Genomic DNA, 20,262 nt, shown 5'->3' with positions numbered 1-20,262 from the left:
AGGGTGATCTGAAACTTCAGTTGTGAGTAGCCGTAGCACAGCTGAAGAGTGCCCTCTTCCAACACGCAGGCGGGCCTCAGGCTGTCAGAGCAGTGAACTCCCACCCACCTCAGGCAGAAGGGGCCAAAGCACAAACAAATAAGACAAACCTCCAACCACCACAGGTGAGGCGCTTGCCTCACACCTGCCCTCTTCCTTGCTACTAACAGAGCCGCACACATACTGCGATATAGCACACTGGTCTTTGATCCTGAGTGATGTGACATCCATGGACATGTTTATGCTCAATTAAACTGTTAAATTTAACTTGTCTAAGATATTTATTTTTGCAGTGGGAATGGAGGTAGAATTCCCTGCGTCAGGAACCATGTGACCAAGTGAGTCTCGTCCAGGGGCCGTTAGCCCGCTGTGTCCTTGCAGCAACAGGAGGCCACAGATAGAGTCCTGAGCCCCACCAGCTTGTGTTCTGCACTCCAAGTCAGCTGAGCATTTTTTGCGTGTGGAAAGTTGCTGGGGATTGACCTGAGGGCTGGTCTACCACCAAGCTACACTCCAGAGTCCCCTTTTGGAGACAAGATCTAGAGAATTTGCACAGTATAGTCTTAGACTTACAATCCTCCTGCTTCAGCCTCCTGAGTAGGAGGGCTCACAGGCCTGCACTACTGCGCCAGGCAACTTGAGTGATTTTTCTCCCCACCTTCCTACTTGCCGAACTTTGCTGTTCCCACACTTGAATGGGTTGAATCCAGTTAGGAGGCATCCAGTAGGTGCTTTGGATAACAGGATTGTAATCCATGGAGTCTGGGACTCTACTTTCTGGGGCTCCAGCTAATTTAATATACAAGATTTATGCAACCAGAACCTGTCTACTTTTTGGGAAATGGGTTATTCTTATTAGAAAGAGTTGAAAATTAAAATGACCACAAGGGAAAGTTGTAATTTAAAGAAAATTATTTATTTGAGATGCCTATTGGAAAATAAAGTCTTAACAACCTCATCAAAACAATGGAATGCAATGTTGATTGGTGTACATATGCATATAAAAGATGGAGTGGAAACTGCCTTCCTTAAATAGAGTCACCAAGGGCAGATGCAAAGCTTCAGCAGTGAACTGCAGACTGGTAAGACAGGACACACCTCCTTCTCTCCCTGTCTACACCAGCATCTCTAGTCCACAACTTCTGCATCCAAACACCCTCTCACCTTGAGGGAAATGGGAATGGAGAAGTGAGTGGTAGATCCATCCATGCTGATTTTAAGAAAAGTTCATTTTTTTAAATATTTATTTAGTTAGTTATAGTTGGACACAATACCTCCACTTGTTTTTATGTGGTGCATTTTTTAATAGATGTCATATACTGTGGAAAGTCTGTTAAATTCCACTGAAGCTGAACATTTTTCAGCAACCAAACATCTTATAGAATTCTTAGTAGAGAGAGTATGTCATTAAAAATAAAATGACTGCATAGAACAGGTGACCCTTGCTCAGAATGTCAGCCAAATTTGTAGAGATTTTAGGTGCCCAATCTTGTTCTGCAGGGAAAGGAAGCTAGTGAGATTGGCACAGGCAGCAGATGTGCTTTCAGAGCAGCCCGCAGTACCATCCTGTCACAGAAATGAAGCAGTGAACTCTTTTCTTCCACCCTGCTGCCCTCATGGGTTGCCATTATTAGATGGGATCTTGTACCTGTGCATCTGAGCCGCCACACCCAGCCTGGTGCTGAGGCAGCTAGCCCTGCGATGGTCAGGACATGCAATATGAATGGACTTCACATGACTTCCCTATAATTACCTATTAAATGAACAGTGCAATGCACCTGTTTGGAAAAGCAAAGTTGGTATCTGAAAGGATGCAAACTCTATGTGAATTGTGAACTCACTGGTGGTTGGGATGACTATCTGCTTCTCTCTCTAAGCCCTGAGGCTTCCATTGCTAAAAGCTTTAGACTCCACAGCTCATCGTGGGACTGCCGAGATGATTTAAATTAAGAGAAATTAGTTGTGGGGGTGTTATCTCTCTATTATTATTTAACAAATACTTAAATAAACTTCAAGTGAGGAGAAGTTTATTGGGGTCACAGTTTGAAGCTCGGTCCACAGCTCATGGGACCCATGGCTTTGGGCCCATGGTGGCATGGTACATTGCGTGGGAGCACATGAGACTTCCCTGCAGACATCTCCAGCACCGAGGGTGCAGTTTTACCAGGCAAGTTACAAAAGCAGCTAAATGACATGTTAGAACACAGCAGTATTGCCATTGCTCGTTTTGGTCTGAGTTTGGGGAGCATTTTAAAAGTGAAATTGGCAAAGTTAACCAAATCAGTAGATTGCCTTGGCCATAAATACTCCCTTTCATGTTAATGGCAGTCTCAAACATAAATTTGCCCCTTATCAAACATAGTTAAGCATCACAATCATAGGAACATGTGCAAGAACTGTGCCATTAGGTGATTCTGTTGTCATTGTACTGCAAGGAATAATAATAAGGGGAGACACAGAGACAAGGTACAGTGTCAGGAAAGTGTCCCCTTGTCCAAGCGGCCACAGTTATTTACACCAATAGGTTACATTAGGTCATTAGTGCCATAACTACATTATTGTTTATTGTATCACTGAGGTCGCTTATTCTGCAGTTACATTCCACAGTTGCAATATGCAATGGTAGGAGCTTTGCGCAGCTCTCAAGAAAGTCCGTTGTCTGAAGTTACCCTTAAGTGGGCAGATCCAGGAGCAGCAGAGCTTGGTGAAACATTGTAGTTATCTAGCAAGCAAGTTCCTTTATTCCCAGGAGCTATGTGCCTGAGATCAAGGTCGAAACTGATAAAACTCTTAACACAGAGCTTCCTGGTGAAGAACATAGCCACAGCAGCCAGTCGTCCGCGTCATTTACACAGAAGTTCCCCAGCAGCCAGGCATTCCATGCCTTTGCCCAGAAACTTCCTGGCCACCAAGCATGCCACAGTCATGAAGTTTATCAGAGACCCCAATTCCAAACACAGAACCCCTACATTGTCCCAACAGCACAGTGCATACTTCAACCATCCCACATGTTCTGCCTGCTATGCACCTGGGCTACATGGTACATGCCGACACACATGCGCATACATATGTAAATAGGTTCTCACTCCCAGGGCCATGATACGTAGACACATCCGTTTAAATCAAGCATAAGAGAAAATGGGGCAAGAAAGAGACGTGCTGTACAAGATGCATGAGGCTGAGGCTCCTGTCACACGGCTGCTGGCTTATGAGTTTCTTCTTTGACTGGAAGCAGAGAGAGTTGGATCTAACGCAGCTGTAAACAGAGCACAGCAAGCACACAGGGCAGGAAGCAAGTGTTTGCCCTCACTGTTGAGGGTCCTGCACTGTGTGCTGCTGCCTGTGCCGTGCCTTCACCCAGCAGGAAGCACAACTGGGTCACCAGCAGCACTGAGCCTTGGGAGTGCAGCATGCCATGTGGCAGCTGGGACCTCATCTCCTTTCAGCTCCACCACGCTCTTAGAGTCACATACACAGACCACTGCTGGTAGACAGGCCACTGTGCAGGTGTGGGCAGTAATTACCCAAAAGCCTTGCCCTTAATTTCAGAATCTCAGGCATTTCTCACTAGCCCATATGTTGGTGCAAGTGAGCAAGGCCTCCGTGGATTGTGCCCTAGTGTGCTCCACTATTATGGCCCACCAACTGAAGACAGCCACACCCTTCATGATCTGGAACCTGGACAATGGATCTTCCAGAAATGGCCTCAGAGAAAGAGGGCTCTTGATCCCTGGAGTGGACCACAGGCCACTCCTCCCACCAGCTGCGCTGAAGCTCAGCTTCGGGACCAAACTGGCCCCATGCCACATCATGGGATGTGGTTTGTTCCCTCATTGTCATGGGCTAGCTGCTTCGTCCTACAAGATGGCAGCATTAAAAAGCGGAGGACCTTTGGAGGTGGAGTGGCAGGATCATGACCACCCATGTATGAGATTATGCCGGTCCTAGGGAGGGGCTGGGTCTCACAGGAGTAGCTGACTTTCCCAAGCGCTCTTCACTGCTGTAATGGAGTGACCAGGCACCTCCTCAGCGTTTTGCTCTCTTCACCACGTGACCTCTCCAGAGCATGCTCCTGCCCTGTGATTTCCCCTGACACGAAGCCCTCACCAGGATGCTGTGGAGCACAAGACTTGGAGCCCAAGCAGCTTCGTTTCCTCAGAAAGTGCCCAGTCCCAAGTCATAGCCTAGTCACACAACACCAAAAGGGCTGAGATAGTCCACATCTCAATCTCTACAGACCCTGGAGCTGCTCACTCCTTATTAAGGTGACACTGGCTGTGGAAGTTTTCACCAGAAGCAAATAGCATCTTGGATGTGGACAGCTTTCCCACGAATATGGGGACAGACTTCTCTGCCACCATGAAAGTGGTACTTACCTCCTGTTTCCCTCATTTCCTGTTGTCTCTGTCCTTTCCCTGTTCTCACAGGACAATCCACAAGACCAAATTTGGGGATGGCTTAAGCAAAGGCTTATACTTTAGCAAGACATCAGAACAATTGTTTGATGTGTAGACTAATGCTAAAAAGACAGCCTGCCAACCTTTATGTATCCCTAATGAGAGTCATCCTGAACCCTAGGAATACAGAGGAAGTTTGTTATTGATATTTTGCATATCAGTTTGCTCCCCCACACTCACTGGAAGCAGTACCCTAATCTCTCCAATGAACACCCACGTGTGATCAGGTGTAGAAACCCTGCCTGACTGTGGCCTGCACAAGGTGCCTTGCACTTCTCAAATCCTATACTCAAGACCCAGGAAACACTTCTACAGGAAAGAGCAATTGGTATAATAACCCCAGACAAGCTCTCTGCACCCAACGTTCTCATGGACACTTTTAGCATGTTGTAAGAGGACCACACAGGAGGGAGTCTCCCACTGGGCCCAGTTCAGAACCATGCAGAACTAAGGGTGAGCAGATGTGACCCAGTCCACAGTCAAGAACTCCTATGGGGCTCCCTTTTCCAGCTCCCAAGTTTCATACTGAGGTTATGGAGAACTTTTCTTACTCAGTTTAGTGCCCTCTCTTGTTCTGATCCTGCTATTTGGCCTGGCCCACTTTTGCCTTCTGAACAGCTTTCCCTGGAAATTCTCATGATATTTCCTTTAATCCAAGGTCAAAGGGGGTCAGTAACCAAAGTTAGTACCAACATTGTAATAGAAGAAGGAAAGCTGGTTTCCACTGAAGAAAGGTTCCAGTGGGGCTCCTGGGGGGGGTAACTCTACACGTGTGTATGTGTGCATGTGGACTTATATAGTGGGGAGCTGATTGTATGGAATTTAAAGTCAACCTATAAGTTGGGAAAAATTTTTGGATTTTGTAGCCAATCAGACCCCCACAGGTACAGTCAGATACAGGCCACCCTCCAACAGATGGATGAGAATGTTTATCAACAAAAAACTTGATAAGACCTTATGAAGCTTTAGAAAGGTTTCATGTCTGACTAAGAATTCATTCATGGTGTTGAACATTCTGTATTTCTACTCTTATATTTCCCATGATTTTACTATGACAGGGAGTTTTATTTAAAAGGTGACTGACAAAGCTGTTTCTGTAGATATTGCCCCTATAGCCAGGACATTTCTCCTGGGAAGTGAACACTTGCTCTGCTTGTGGGAATACCCAGAAACTCTCTTACCAGCCAACTGAGTGGTGGATGGCAAGGTGGGCCACACCAAAGTTTTCTAACTTTTATGTCTCTTTTAGTGTGTCTCCAGATTATTGTCATCTGTGTTCCAAGGCTAACTACAAAATTCATGCCACTTTGAATCAGGCTTCCTCACTGGGAATTGTGGCTCTTAATTGCCATTGAGCCCAAAGCAAAGACCACCAACAAAAACTCGACTGCCATTGAACCAAGTTTGCTGCCTGGATTTTGGGCCATTTGGCTTTGCTGAGGTGGAACCTGCAGGATTTTGTTCTGAAGTCTGTTTCAGTTTCTTGGTGCTATCCTCCTGGTGACCGTCTCATGCCTTGATGTGTGGTGCTCATTGGAAAACCCCAAATCCTCATATGCAGTTATCCATTGTACATAAGACAATCTCATTACAATCAGCGACAAAGTCATGAAAAAATGTGAGAATCCTCTAATTTGGCATATGAATTGTGCATTCTGTGCTAATATCAAACAAATCAGTAGTGCTGGTGGTAGGAGGTGGTGCCATTGCCCATGATTTTGGCCAATCTCTCAAGATTGAGAGGTGACAAAGGGGTTAATTGCTAAATTGTTTGCCTAATGCTTCATCCTTGCATGTTCTAAACAACGCTACCTTGATCCAACACTACCTCTATCCACAGTGAACTGTAGCATCATCTACATATCAAAAAGCAGCATCCTAAAATCAGCAATGAATAACCAGAAAATGTGATCAGAAAAATTAATGTATTTGTAAAAGAATAAAAGTGAATAAACTCTTATCAATTAATGCAAATAATAAAAAAAGATCGGAACACCCCTGAACTAGAAAATGTTACAAGGAAGGAAGGTTGAGAGAAAGGAATATATCTATAAATTAGATCGAGTATTAAAGTAGAAATGCACCAAAACCAATCTGCACAACAATAGCACCCCCCAAATGTAGAGAATCAGATGTAACTGCATTACTATTACTGTCCTTGATGGAGTCTGCCTGCAAACGGGATATTCTGTCAAGGTATAGATAGGTAACAGTGGACATGCTTGAAAACGAGGTGCCTGCTGTCCTTGGGAGGACTTGCCTGCAAACGGGATGTTCTGCCAAGTGGGCTAGGAGGGCGCTGAGAAAAAAATTTATTATCTGTTCTTAACAAAGAGCAGAGCTCAACATACTCCAGGCCGAGAATAGATTAGCCATGAGAAGCGGGTCACTTCTGATTAGAAAGTAAAACTTCTGTATGCTATGTTTAATTAGCTGAAAGACCTGATTTATTGCTGTTGGAAGGCTGCCTTCTTTGTTCACAATACTATAAAAAGATTGCTTGTACACAATAAAGGACTTTTTTTCTGCTGCTGCTTTGCTTGCTCTGCTTCTTCTTTCTTTTCCCATGCTGACCTGCAAGTGAATTACTGCAACACCAAAACCTTCAGCTGTTACATTTTTCAGAAATTTACATGAGGATTCTAACATTTACACAGGAATTCAAGAGACCTAGCATAGCTGAAACTGGCCAGAGTGACAGAACTGAGAAACCCACTTCCTAGCTTTGAGCTTACCATGACACTGTCGTATTCCAGGTCACATAAGACAGAGAGGCAGATCCCTACTACAGAACTAAGGGTCCATAAGTAAATAGTGAATCTAGGATTAACCAGGTTTTGATGAGAGTATATAAGCAATTCAAGAGGAAAATCACGAATTTTCAAAAAAATAAATAAATAAATGGTACTATCACAATTTGATAGCCATCTGCAAAAGAATGCAGCTGAACAGCACCTCCCACTACAGGATGGGTCTGTATTAATGCAAGAATGAAAGCCACCATGCTCTTAAATAAAAACTAGGCCTACATCTTTCTGACTTAGTTTAAACAATATTTCTTAGATATAATATTAAAGCCATAGCATTAGAATAAACAGAATTTGAACTCGATCAAAAGCATAAGTTTTTATAATCCAAAAACATTAAATAAAGTAAAAAGACAACTCACCAAATAAGAGAAAATATTTGCAAATTATACATCTGACAAAGGTATAAGGTTCAGACGATATAAGCGCTCTGACAAATTAACACCAAAAAGACAATGCAGCTGAAATGGATCTTAATGAACATTCCTTCAAAGATATGATGCAAATGATCACAAGCAAGTGAAAAATCCTCAATATCATTAGTCATAATATAAATCAAAATCACAATGAATTAAATACAACTTCATGCCCAATAGAATGGCTAAAACCCAAAAAGGAGAGAATAACACAGGATGGGTAGGATGTGAAGCTATTGAAACCCTCAGACATTGTTGGAGGAAACAGTTTGCAGCCACTATTAAAACCAGCTGATCAGTATCTGTAAATTAAAGAGAATTTCCACATGCTGGAGCAAATCCACCTCCAGGTATGTACACAGGAGGTTTGAAAACATGTCTCATGAAAACCTGTGCATGAATGCTTGAGATAGCATTATTCATAAGAGTCAAAATAAGAAAATATTCCAAAAACTTAATTATTGACTGAACAAATAAAATGTAGGACAATCTTTCCAAGGAATATTGCTAATTTGCATGTGAGAATGTAGCACTGATCATGCTTCCACAAGACACATGAAAACATTATACTAAGTAGAAGCCAGTCCAAAGACCACATCCCATCCATGTGTGACAACCCAACAGGCAAATCTACAGCCAAAGCAGTGCTGGCCAAGGACAGGGCAGGAGGGGATGAGGAATAACTGCTAGAGATTATGAGCTTTCTTTTTGGAGTGATGTTTGCACAAATATGTGAACATATTAACATCCACTGAAATGTACACCTATCCTTGTTAAATTTACCTAAAACAAAAGCATTAAGAATATTCTAATTGTCCAAAAATATTTTATAGTGCCCCAAGGAATGAAATAGATTATAACACATGGTCATATCATTAAAGCATAAGCTGAAGGTTTAGTTAGAAAAAATTTTTAAATAATACACATGATGCAACAAAGATTCGATTTAAAATATAAGCACAGAAACCCAGGCAATGATTGACTTCAATTCTCAAAAATATTGCAGATTGACATACACAGACTACAATCTTGTGAAAATAGCTTGGGAACATAAATGTTTTATCAAAGTATGGGCAACTTATGGATATTAATTAATTAATTTGGACAGATTTAGAGGCCAGAAATATTTTTCAATAAAACTTTAGTGAGTTTTATGGGATTATGTATAATAAGTCACTTTTGAGCTGTGCAAAAAATTATGACCAGTAGTTCCTGAAACTGAGAGTTTGCTAATGTCTCCAAACAGATCGGTTGTTGATGTAAGAATGAGAGAGGAGTAAAACGATCACAATCATGAGGATGATTCTGCAGCCAAAAGGAAGTGATGTTGCTTCTGGACTCATTAAAGTATCCACTTTTAATTTAAAGATGAAAAAAGAATAAATTTCTAAGAGGTATTTTATTTATTTTAGAAATTCATTTCCTCCCTGTCATAAAATGCTAAATATTTTATATAGACATAAAAATTATTTGGAAAGTTTCCCCTTTCCTAAATGCTTGGGAAGGAAATAAAGAAGGATCAGGATTAAAATAGCCAGGACAGGTCTGAGCATCGCTAAACCTGAAGTACAGGTGGGAATGAATCAGGAACACAGAGGTATCTCTCCAAACACAGAGGAAAACTGCAACCCCTGCTCTCCACTGAGGTCAGAACCTGCAGAAGGACCCCTGGCCTGGAAGGCCAGCATCCTGGACAGACCCTCAGCAGACGCTGGAGAAAGTCACAGTAACCTTCCTCTCCTCAGGAACTTCCTGAGCCCCCTGGACACCTCCCTGTTGCGCAGGCTGTAGATGAGGGGGTTCAGCATGGGGGTGAGGATGGTGTAGAAGGCCGACACCATCTTGTCCTGCTCCGCTGTGTGGGTGGAGGCTGGTCTCATGTACATGAACATGGCAGCCCCGTAGTAGAGTCCCACCACCATGAGGTGGGAGGAGCAGGTGGCGAAGGCTTTGTGGCGGCTTTCTCCAGAGCCCATGTGGAGGACAGCTAGGAGGACACGGGAGTAGGACGTGACAATAACTGAAACTGGCAGGATGAGCATCACCACACAACAGACGAAGAGCAGCCTTTCAAATGTAGACGTGTCTGTGCAGGAGAGAGGCAAGAGGCCAGCCACGTCACAGAAAAAGTGATGTATTTCCAGAGAGCCACAGTAAGAGAATGACAGGGCAGCTGCCAGCACAACGATGCCATCAAGAGACCCCAAGATCCAGGAAGCCACCGCCAGGAGTACACAGAGTTTCTGACTCATGAGGATGGTGTACCGAAGGGGATAGCAAATGGCCACATAGCGGTCATAGGCCATGACAGCCAACAGGAAGCACTCGGCTCCCAGCAGGGACACATAGAAGAATATCTGGGCTCCACAGCCTGCTAGTGAGATGGAGTTCCTGCCAGTCAGGTAGTTGAAGGCCATCCTGGGGACGGTGGTGCAGATGAGCATGAGGTCCATGAGGGAGAGCTGGCTGAGGAGGAAGTACATGGGGGTGTGCAGCTGGGCGTCCAGATGGATGAGGAGCACCATGGTGGAGTTCCCCATGATGGCCACTGTGAAGATGCCCAGGACCAGAGCGAAGAGGAAGGTGTGGGTGGGGCTGTGGTTGAAGATGCCCAGCAGGATGAAGACAGGGCTGGACGTCCGGTTTCCTGACTCCATCCTCAATAATTTGCCTTATCTGAAAGTCCCAGGGAAGACAGAAGCTTACCTATTAGTTCAGATTTACAGTGCATGGTGCAGCAAGGACCTTTGCTGGACGGGGCATCGGAGGCAGGCGAGACCTTCTCACCAGCCTCCACCTGCCTCCCTTAATAGCTGTGAGCCATGAGGTTCCTCATTCAACCTTAGAGAATGATTTTAGTATGCATTTTCTTTATTTTACCTACAAGAGTCCTAAAGTTCTAAAAGCTTACTCATGGGTACAGAGAGCATAGGAGGAACAATGATCACACATCTCTGTTGCTGAAGGTCACCATCATCCCTATCCCAGGAAAGTTGGTACTGAACGTTTCTTTCTGGTCTGCCTATGCCTGCAGTTGTTGGTCTTCAGTGCTAAAATCCCAGCTTTCATGTCTTCCTCCTACCACCCCACCCCTGCCGCCCCCACCTGCCACGACCCCTCGCCGGCAAGGGAAAACACGACACAGGATTCTTCTTTCAGCAGTTTATTCAGGCCTTGATTCATGTATCATCTTCTAGTGACCCGTCGCCGAGCGCCCAAGCACAGCCTAATAAAGCCTCCAGCATACCAATCTTAAGCTGCCACGTGGACCTTTCTCATAGGGTGGTAAGGGATTACGTGCCAATTCTCCATATTAGGAGTTGTTTGTCACAGGCCACAGTGGAAGCCGGAGCCATCTTCTAATGGCGGCCACAGTCTAATTAGAACGGCTCACCACACCCACCCAGTGAAAGATTAGATGAGGTCAGTGATGCTCCCTGCTGTGGACCCCTGTGCACATTAACTCAGAGAGTAGATGTGTTTTAACTCTCCTAGCTCAGATCAAGTCTTGGAGCTTGGTCTTATTCTATGAAGACGTCCATTAAAATATCACTGCATTGAAGAACATGATACTCACTTCTCCTTGGGGAATAGTTTTGCTTCTCCTAATTGTGTGTATGTGGAGCACAGCTGGAGATTTTGTTTTTTGCTTATACTTTAGAAATCTATTTCCTCCCTATCACAAAATGTTACAAACTGAGTGTGATGCACAGGTAGAGACAGAAGAGGAGCCCCCTCTGGTTTTGACAGCTTCATCCATCGTGACATGCCAACCTGAGGAGTACGGGAGCTTGTTTTACATGCAGGGAGGGAGGTGAGCAGTACTTGCCCCAACCCAGCTCCCCAGGGACAGCATCCAGGGTGTGCTTGTGAGTGACAGAGGACCCTGAGGCACAAAGGATCAGACCACACGCTACACACTTTAGCTGCTTCTCATCCAACAAGTATCAAGAGGTGTTTTAGGTTGAGGGCAGATGTGGCGTGATATTGAATGGTTTTGCATTGAGATGATTTCCCAGATGTTGAATTTCAGGACTGGATGATTAAAAAAAAATCAGGAAATAAATAAACAGTGGAAAGACAGAGTGTTGAAAGGGAAACTAACAATCAGATCTTTGTAAAATGCTACATCAGTTATTTTCATCTAACCTCCATATTCTTACCATGCCTGTAAAATATCATAGCCCATAGATATTTCTCAAATTGATTTTATCCTAAATGATGTTTTCCAAAGCAAGACCCATTTTTATTTCTGTCTGATATATATCGTTGTCTCCAAAATTCTTCTGAATTCCTAGGACTTCAAACTTGAAATAATGACATCTTTATCATTATCTTCTACTTATTAATTTTTTTAAATTTACTTTTCTATAAAGAAAAATTTTTGTGCTCCTTGATCATCATTGTTTTATTGTTGTTGTTGTTTGTGGTACTGGGGTTGAACCCAGGGCCTTTTACATGCGTGGCAAGCACTCTACCAACTGAGCTATACCCCAGTCCCTTGATCATTGTTTGTGATATTGAGTTATTCTATCAACTGACGGGGATAGCTGGGAGTGTTTATCCTTAATAAAGGAAATACTAAGCAGGTAATAGTTTTCAAATTTGTTCTTTAGAATCCAACTAAACTGTAAAGAAATACAGTTATCTATGTTTTCCCTCTTAGAAATCTCTTTGACCTATGACAAGATGGAGATATATAAAGTTTATTTCTATTTAATATCAAAAAGCTATATTACTATTTTGTTCATCAACAAATATTCTATTCTCCTTCCAAGGACAGGGCAAACTCCAAGTTACATATCGATGATATGCACACTTTGCTCATCACAGCACTTTATTAGTGATGTGAAAATTAGTTTAAATTCCATCTGATGTTGACATTTTCTCCAGAAAAGGTTCTAGTATGTGTTAATACTCTAAATGAACTCTGTCAATTATAATCAATGGCAGAACTCATTTCAAAATATCAAACTAAATAATAAAGACCCTTTTGCTAGTTTTAATGATACTCAAAAATGACATGGCTTCCTTTTTTCACTGAATTGAAATGTAATGTCAATAGTCCAAGAAACAATTTCCATTCCCAGTTCTAACTTTTGGACATGGAAGCACACCTTAAAAAAAATCATGTATGCCAATAGTGAAACCGGAGAATAATTCCTCTGTGGGTCATATCTTTACCATCAAGCTTTAATAAACATTTTAGTAAATCAAAATAATTTCACCGTTAAGATCTTTTCTCTTTCTCCCTTCTCCTTCACCTTCAGCATGAAAGGGACAGTCAGGATTTCAGAGGAAACAGTGACATTCCCAGGATGTCATGAAAAGCTATCTACAATGTGAAGAATTTGCAGAATATGCCCAATAATTTTGACCATCAGGCCGAGGTGTGTTCACACTGTGGAATCCTTTATAATGCTCTGAACACGTTTTTGTACACATCATCTCACTGTGGTGCATTCCTATGTTCACACAGCACATTTGGCTTATGCAGCCCCTGGAGCCTTCCTTGCCCTCCCCCCTCTCTCCAAAGCTCTCCCTCCTGTTTTCCTGAGGTCCCCCTTCTCTCCCTTTTCTCCCCAGCTCCTACATGTGAGAGATGACCTCGCCCTGTCCTCATGCTGTCCTACTCACATGTAGTGGCCAAGGTACAAACTCACCAACTAGCCCGGCTCTTTGATCTCGGGGAGGTGATCTCACTCTCTGCCTGTTGCTCAGCCTTCCCTTCTGTCTCTTCTAGAGAAAATTCTAAAGCAGCCTGAACTCAGTCTGAAGGACTTCCAGAGACCCACCCATCTCGGGGCATCCTGGACCTTAAATCCTTTGCCTTCTGGGAGCATTCAGTTCCTGGACTTCAACCACAGCTGGGCACGCCCTTGGAACGTCTCCCAGGAAGCAATTTCCCTGGTGTCCCCTGACTCTAGTTAATCCTGCTGGTATTTGTCAAGCTTTATTTGCCGTGAAGTTCAAAGGATGACTGCCTACTTCTCCTTCAAAAGTGAGCAGTGTTAATGATGAAGTTACATCATCACGAATTTAAAAGAAAATAAGGCTGGGATTAAAAGAGGGATTATTCATTTCAAAGTGAACTGAGGCCGTCAGCCTGCCTTCTCAGTGGTGCTTACATTTCTACCTCTTCCCCAGGACACCTCCTCAGAGATGGGCTGAAATAAGCCTAAATAAACAGTATGTGTGCACCCCTCCAACAGTTCAAGTGGGTCCAAAGTCCTCATAAGGACTTCTGAGTGGCCCACCTCTTTATGATGTATCCCATGGGATTTTCACTGAATTCACTTTTCTAACATTGAAACAACCCAATCTTTCTCTCTTACCTCTCTTCACTCCAAAAGCTTTTATGTGCCTAAAACAATATCCTTTCTAAAATGCAAAGCCCAAAACCATTTTTTTAACTTGAAATTATTCAGTGCCCTTTCACAAATTTCAATCCCAAACAGTAAAACTCCCTTACACAACTTTTGTGACCTGGCTTTCGACAACTTAGCCTCATGTTGAAACTCTTTGTCATACAATTGCTCTCTGAGGCCTGTTTCTCCCCGGCTTCTGGCCATTCAGAAAGCTCTGAGCCATCTGCCTTTCCAAATGTCACACTGTCCTTCAAGGCCCTTCAAACCCATATTCACATCAGCTCTATTCACAATAGCAAGAGTTGGAAGTACGCGGATGTCCCTCAGCGGATGGTGTATACACACAACTGAACGTTAATCAGCCTTAAAAAAAAAAGGAGACCATGCCGCCTGCCACACCATATGTGAACTTTGAGGACACTACACTAAGTGAAATAAGCTAGCCACAAGAAGGCAAAATTAAGAAGATGGACTCAGCTTACATGAGAAGCTGATGCCATCAAATGTATAGAAACAGAGAGCAGAATGGTGGCCACAGAGCCTGGGAGGAGAGAGCGGGTGTCGCTATATAACAGACATGTTTCATTTCTGGAAGATGAGAATGTTCTGGAAATCTGTTTTACAACAATATGAATATACTTAACACACTGACCCTAAAAACACTGCAGTACCCTGTGTCCTTATTAAAACTTTCATTACAATATAGCCCCTAGTACAATAGATAGTTTATTTGTTTATTTTAAAGCCTGTTTCTACCCTCTCATCCAGCCTGAATAGACACATCAGATTTTATCTTTCTGTTTTTTCCTTAGTTTATTTACATATTTTATAATAATCCATAGCAAATATTAGGTGCTCAATAAGTATTGTTTGTGCAGTAGTATGCCTCCCAGTGGGTAATATGTAAAGGTCAGGAGTGAAACACTTGGACACAGAGCCACCCTGTGTCAGTCCTCCTGTGACAGCCGATTAGTGCAGCTTGGTCAACTGTGAGTGAGCACCCAAGGACCAGGTTCTCTCCCCTCTAATGAAGGGTCCATTGCATGGGCTAGTTGGGTAAGTATTCTTAACTGTAACTGTGCACGTGAGTGCTCACTGGTGCAAGTACAGGCCACACTGTACCATTTCTTCATGGCCAGAGCTCCTGCAGGAAAAGCGTCAGTGATGAGGTGATCACCCAGTTTGCATCCGCAGTGTCGTTGGATTTTACCACAGGGCTCTTTCTAGACCACAAAGTCTCAATTTCATTTAGGTTTTTCCCCTTATAAGCCTTAAGAATGATGGTTTCCACCATCCTTTTTGTTAGTATGTGTCAAGGGGTTTTTAGCCCTCCCCCCACTTCCCTCCTGACCTGCAGGAGAGCACAACCCAACCAGGACGAACCAAGAAAGGTAAAGGTCCACTGGCCACCCACACCCAGCCCTCCCTTGCAGGAAGACAATCAGATGCGCCAGGGAGAACAGTCAAAGCAGGATCTCATTTATTGAGAAAACACACACAGCTAATATAATGTACAGGAGCCAATCAGGATAAAGGTCAGCAGGGTGGGGAGAGTTCATGTGTACACCCATCCTACAGGCAGTAATGGGAGACATGAGCTGTCAGTGAGGGCAGAAGGGTTCTGAGCCTATCCTAGAGGTGGTCCAGTTTCCGTCACAGCCCAAGGCAATGCCTTCTGGCTAATCGCCAGGTGCTCTCTTAGCCACAGGTGGCCCCAGGACTGGGAAGCGGGTAGCAGCCAGCAAGTTAGGTTTTCCTCTTTTCTGATGCAACATTCCCCATGTTACATCATGCCCTACAAGTATAAAAAATAAAAAAGTGAATTAGAGAGATATTGATGAAGTTAATGTAAATTGGTTTTTCCAAACATACAGAATGTGAGCTTTACCTGTGCCAAGCTCCTTTTCTGCCAGGAGACAGTGCTCTCTGATTTCCTCCTGGGACCTCTGACTTGGAGATGTTTAGAATTGAGTACTTAAAATACTTGCTTGGAATGAGGAAGAATGGTTGCCTGTGTACATAAACGTGAACTGGAGACTGTAACCAGACATTACAATTCTCAGTGGAGTGTGTGGTGCTGGGTGGAACCCAGGGCCTGCATGTACTGGCCAAGCCTCTGCCCCCCACTGCATCCCCAAGCCATACTGGGGTCTTTAAATGGGGAGACACTTAGGCTTTGCTGGTATTTGAAAACTTGGTACATCTGCATTTAGGCACCTTGTGTGGTAGAAGCCAGCATAAAAGGGGTGGGTTCTCACATGCAGCGAGGAGGTGTTTGCTGGTGTGGCACTTACTGTCCTGAAACTGCAACCCATCCCTTGCATCCCTCTGAGGCATCCTGCTCACTGCTGTGAACCAGCTCCCAGTCCCCTCTGAGAAGACAGGAGTTCACTGAGATGCAGCTGTGTGGTGGTGACATAGCTCATCGGGAGTCCCACTCCCGTGAAAGTTCTCCCAAACTAATAGTGTCATAAAACTGAACAGTTCATTCAATTAAGCAAGCAGGTCCCCTGGTGGCAGGGAGTGGAACAGCCAAGGAGAGGGGGAGGGCTGCCACTGACCCACCAAGCTCAGGTGGGTAGGACATCAAAACCGACCGTGGGTTTTCTCTGGGGTAGCTGTCACTGAAAATGGTGATCATTGTTGTCATTGAAAATGACCCTAGCAGAGCCACCAGAGGGGCAGCCTGTTATGCTGACCTAGCAGCTGCAAATAGGACAGGAATTCTTTCTGTAAAGAGGTTACAGTACTAATGCCCCCCATACTGAGTGAATCAGAATTGATAAGCAAACACTTCCTAGAAAGTCTCCATGGCAGTACGTTCTCTTCAGGCAGTGAGACAGGACAATCACAATAGCAACGCTCTTGGCAGCGAAAGCAAGGGGCATCTCAGCAACATCGCAGGGTCCTGGGTCATTCCCAAGGATGCTGTACATGTCAGCTTATCTAATCCTGTCCAGGATTGTCAGAAGGAGGAGAGCATTCATCTGGCTCAATAAAGAAGCAGAGACTGGGCCTGTTGATAACGCGCTGCTCAGGGCCTGGCATGTAGCTCAGTGGTGGGCCACACACTTAGCATGCATAAATGCTAGGTTCAATCCCAGTGCGGGCACACACTCAAATAAATGCCCATTTTACATCAGGATGAAAACTGGGATTTTGAACTAGATAACTAGGAATCAAAGTTATGCTCCTAATGTCTGAAAACTACTGTACCCCCACCACTGAAAACAAGTAAACAAGCAACAACAAGATCCTATCTAGAACACAGAATCTGTTCAATTGTTAAATGTATCAAGATAATATCATGGTAATAAGGATGAACAGTTTACAACTTATGTACCCAAAACTATATATATAAAGAATTAATGACAAAAATATTTTAGTGATATTGCAACTTATTCAGTATTAAAACATGATATAATATCACAAAGTTTACCTGATCACGGACACAAGGTTGCATAAGCCTCAATCTTTAAGAAACTTATGAAAAATAGCATCAATAACAAAGTAGCATAGTCTCAATTTGAATAAAAGGAACGTCACTACTCCAATGGAGAATCATTTTAAAAATGCTAGGTCCACAGGTACAGGTTAGAATATGGAGAGGTCAAGGGCTTGGGTGTAGCTCCTTGGTAGAGCATTTTCCCAGCTCACCCGAGGCTCTGGCTTTGGTCCCCAGACCACAGAACACACACATAAGTAAGTAAGTGGGAAGAGGAGGCGCAGGCTGCACTTGCTCACCATGGCTCCCTGACTTCTCTCCCCTTCCCAGGCAGAGCTGCGGCCGCACACGCCCAACTCCGCGGTGGTGACGGACTTTCTCCTGGTGGCTTCTCTGACGCGGGACCTGCAGGTCTAACCACTCCTGGATGTTTATCCTAAAGAATTGAAGTCATCATACTTCCAGTGACATATGCATACCCATGTTTATAGCAGTATAATGGCAATAGCCAAACTATGGACCCAGCATGGGTGTCTATCAACAGATGAAGGAAAACAAAATGTGGTGCATATTCACAATGGAGCTTTATTCAGCCACAAAGAAGAATACAATCATGTTACTGGCAGGAAAATGAATGGAACTTGAGAATATTTTGTTAAGCAAACTAAGCCAAACTCAGTAAATACAGGGTTGTATGTTTTCTCTCATAAGTGAAGACTGGGGTGAGGGGAGAAAAGGGGAGGTGATCATCAAAGTTAAATGGAGCTCAGTATAAGGGAGGAAAGGACCAGGGGTGGGGGAGGGAGGGAAAGGGAAAGGCTGGTAATGAAATTGGCCAAATTGGGTTGTCTCATTGTGCGTGTGTACCACCATGTGGCAGTGAATTCCCCCAGTGGGTACAATTACAATGCACTAACAAAAATACGAAAAAACTTCATAATTTCAGAAATGTATTATCTAATAAAGAATAAATTATATATCAAAAGAACAAAAATTGCTATCATTTGGTGTGGAAAAAAATTTGTTCAGTATGCAGAGTAAAACAAATTGTGTTCCTACCTAAAAATATATAGAAACTGAACTCCAGATTGTTTAAAGACATAAACATAGATTATATTAATACATAATTATTTAAACATAATATGTAATTATCTATTTCTTATAAAGTAGATGGGAAATATCCTAAACAACAAAAGATTAGTAAAATATTATTTAATTCATATAAATTCTTTATTTAATGTAGCACATTATTATCAAATCTAGTACACTGATACAGATTGAAAGATGATTTTTTTATTTCTAAGAAAAGTCAATAATGTTGACAATATTAAATGTGCATCTACATATCTTTGAAAACATGTTTTCCTTAATTATTTATCAGAGAAGAAATAATAAAACCAGGAGACAGAGAGGGTTAAATAGGGAATTCATGTCATCAGTCATGAAGACAAAGAAGGCTGTATTAGGTCTCTGATCTCAGGAAGATCCATGTTTTTAAGATATAGAACTAATTTGATGTGGGGCTTCAGGAGGAGAGCCCCGGTGATAATGCTGCTGGCTGGGGCTCTTGTGCTCTGTGGCAGAGGAGGCCGGCTCAGGCTGAGCAGGACTCTCTCCTGACTTCTTGCTTCAGCAGGAGGGAGACTCGGCATTGACCAAGAGTGCCAAGCTCGTTTTACTCCTGTGAAAGGTGGCAGGATGGCTGGGGTCTAGGAATTCTGACACTGGGGGCCTTTCAAAAGCTGTATTTCCTAGAACAGGCCTAGCGGCCTGCTGGCGTGGTAGACACATCACCCCAATTGGAGGAGGGGCAGAGCCTCCGCCCGCACCTGCAAGGTAGGCAGACCTGCGACCAACCGGGAGAACAGGCCCAGCGGCCCGCCGGCGTGGTAGACAGATCACCCCAATTGGAGGAAGGGCCCAGCCTCCGCGCAAGGTAGGCAGACCGCGCGTCCCGGAGAAGGAGCCCAGCGGCCCGCCGGCCTAGTTAAAAGATCACCCCCATTGGAGGAGGGGCACAGCCGCCTCCTGCGCCTGCAAGGTAGGCAGACCTGTGACCTGGAGAACAGGCCCAGCGGCCTGCCAGCGTGGTAGACAGATCACCCCAATTGGAGGAAGGGCCCAGCCTCCGCGCAAGGTAGGCAGACCGCGCGTCCCGGAGAAGGAGCCCAGCGGCCCGCCGGCCTAGTTAAAAGATCACCCCCATTGGAGGAGGGGCACAGCCGCCTCCTGCGCCTGCAAGGTAGGCAGACCTGTGACCTGGAGAACAGGCCCAGCGGCCTGCCAGCGTGGTAGACAGATCACCCCAATTGGAGGAAGGGCCCAGCCTCCGCGCAAGGTAGGCAGACCGCGCGTCCCGGAGAAGGAGCCCAGCGGCCCGCCGGCCTAGTTAAAAGATCACCCCCATTGGAGGAGGGGCACAGCCGCCTCCTGCGCCTGCAAGGTAGGCAGACCTGTGACCTGGAGAACAGGCCCAGCGGCCTGCCAGCGTGGTAGACAGATCACCCCAATTGGAGGAAGGGCCCAGCCTCCGCGCAAGGTAGGCAGACCGCGCGTCCCGGAGAAGGAGCCCAGCGGCCCGCCGGCCTAGTTAAAAGATCACCCCCATTGGAGGAGGGGCACAGCCGCCTCCTGCGCCTGCAAGGTAGGCAGACCTGTGACCTGGAGAACAGGCCCAGCGGCCTGCCAGCGTGGTAGACAGATCACCCCAATTGGAGGAAGGGCCCAGCC

General features: G+C 44.5%; 1 protein-coding gene across 1 annotated transcript; it reads right to left on the bottom strand.

The window, feature by feature from the left end:
• Window positions 1-9,440: 9,440 nt before the first annotated feature.
• Window positions 9,441-10,376, bottom strand: LOC107160362 (olfactory receptor 2M4). Its single transcript, XM_015507039.1, has one exon. The coding sequence runs from the start codon at window positions 10,374-10,376 to the stop codon at window positions 9,441-9,443; it is 936 nt and encodes a 311-aa protein (XP_015362525.1).
• Window positions 10,377-20,262: the final 9,886 nt, after the last annotated feature.

The sequence above is a fragment of the Marmota marmota genome, unplaced genomic scaffold, assembly GCF_001458135.2.
Source record: "Marmota marmota marmota unplaced genomic scaffold, marMar, whole genome shotgun sequence".
NCBI lineage: Eukaryota > Metazoa > Chordata > Mammalia > Rodentia > Sciuridae > Marmota > Marmota marmota.
Note: the sequence above shows the minus strand (reverse complement) of the source record. Positions and strands in the feature narration are given on the sequence as shown.

What these genes read in the sequence shown, in the direction of transcription:
- LOC107160362 (XM_015507039.1), bottom strand. Translation starts at nt 10,376, where the DNA reads ATGGAGTCAGGAAACCGGACGTCCAGCCCTGTCTTCATCCTGCTGGGC.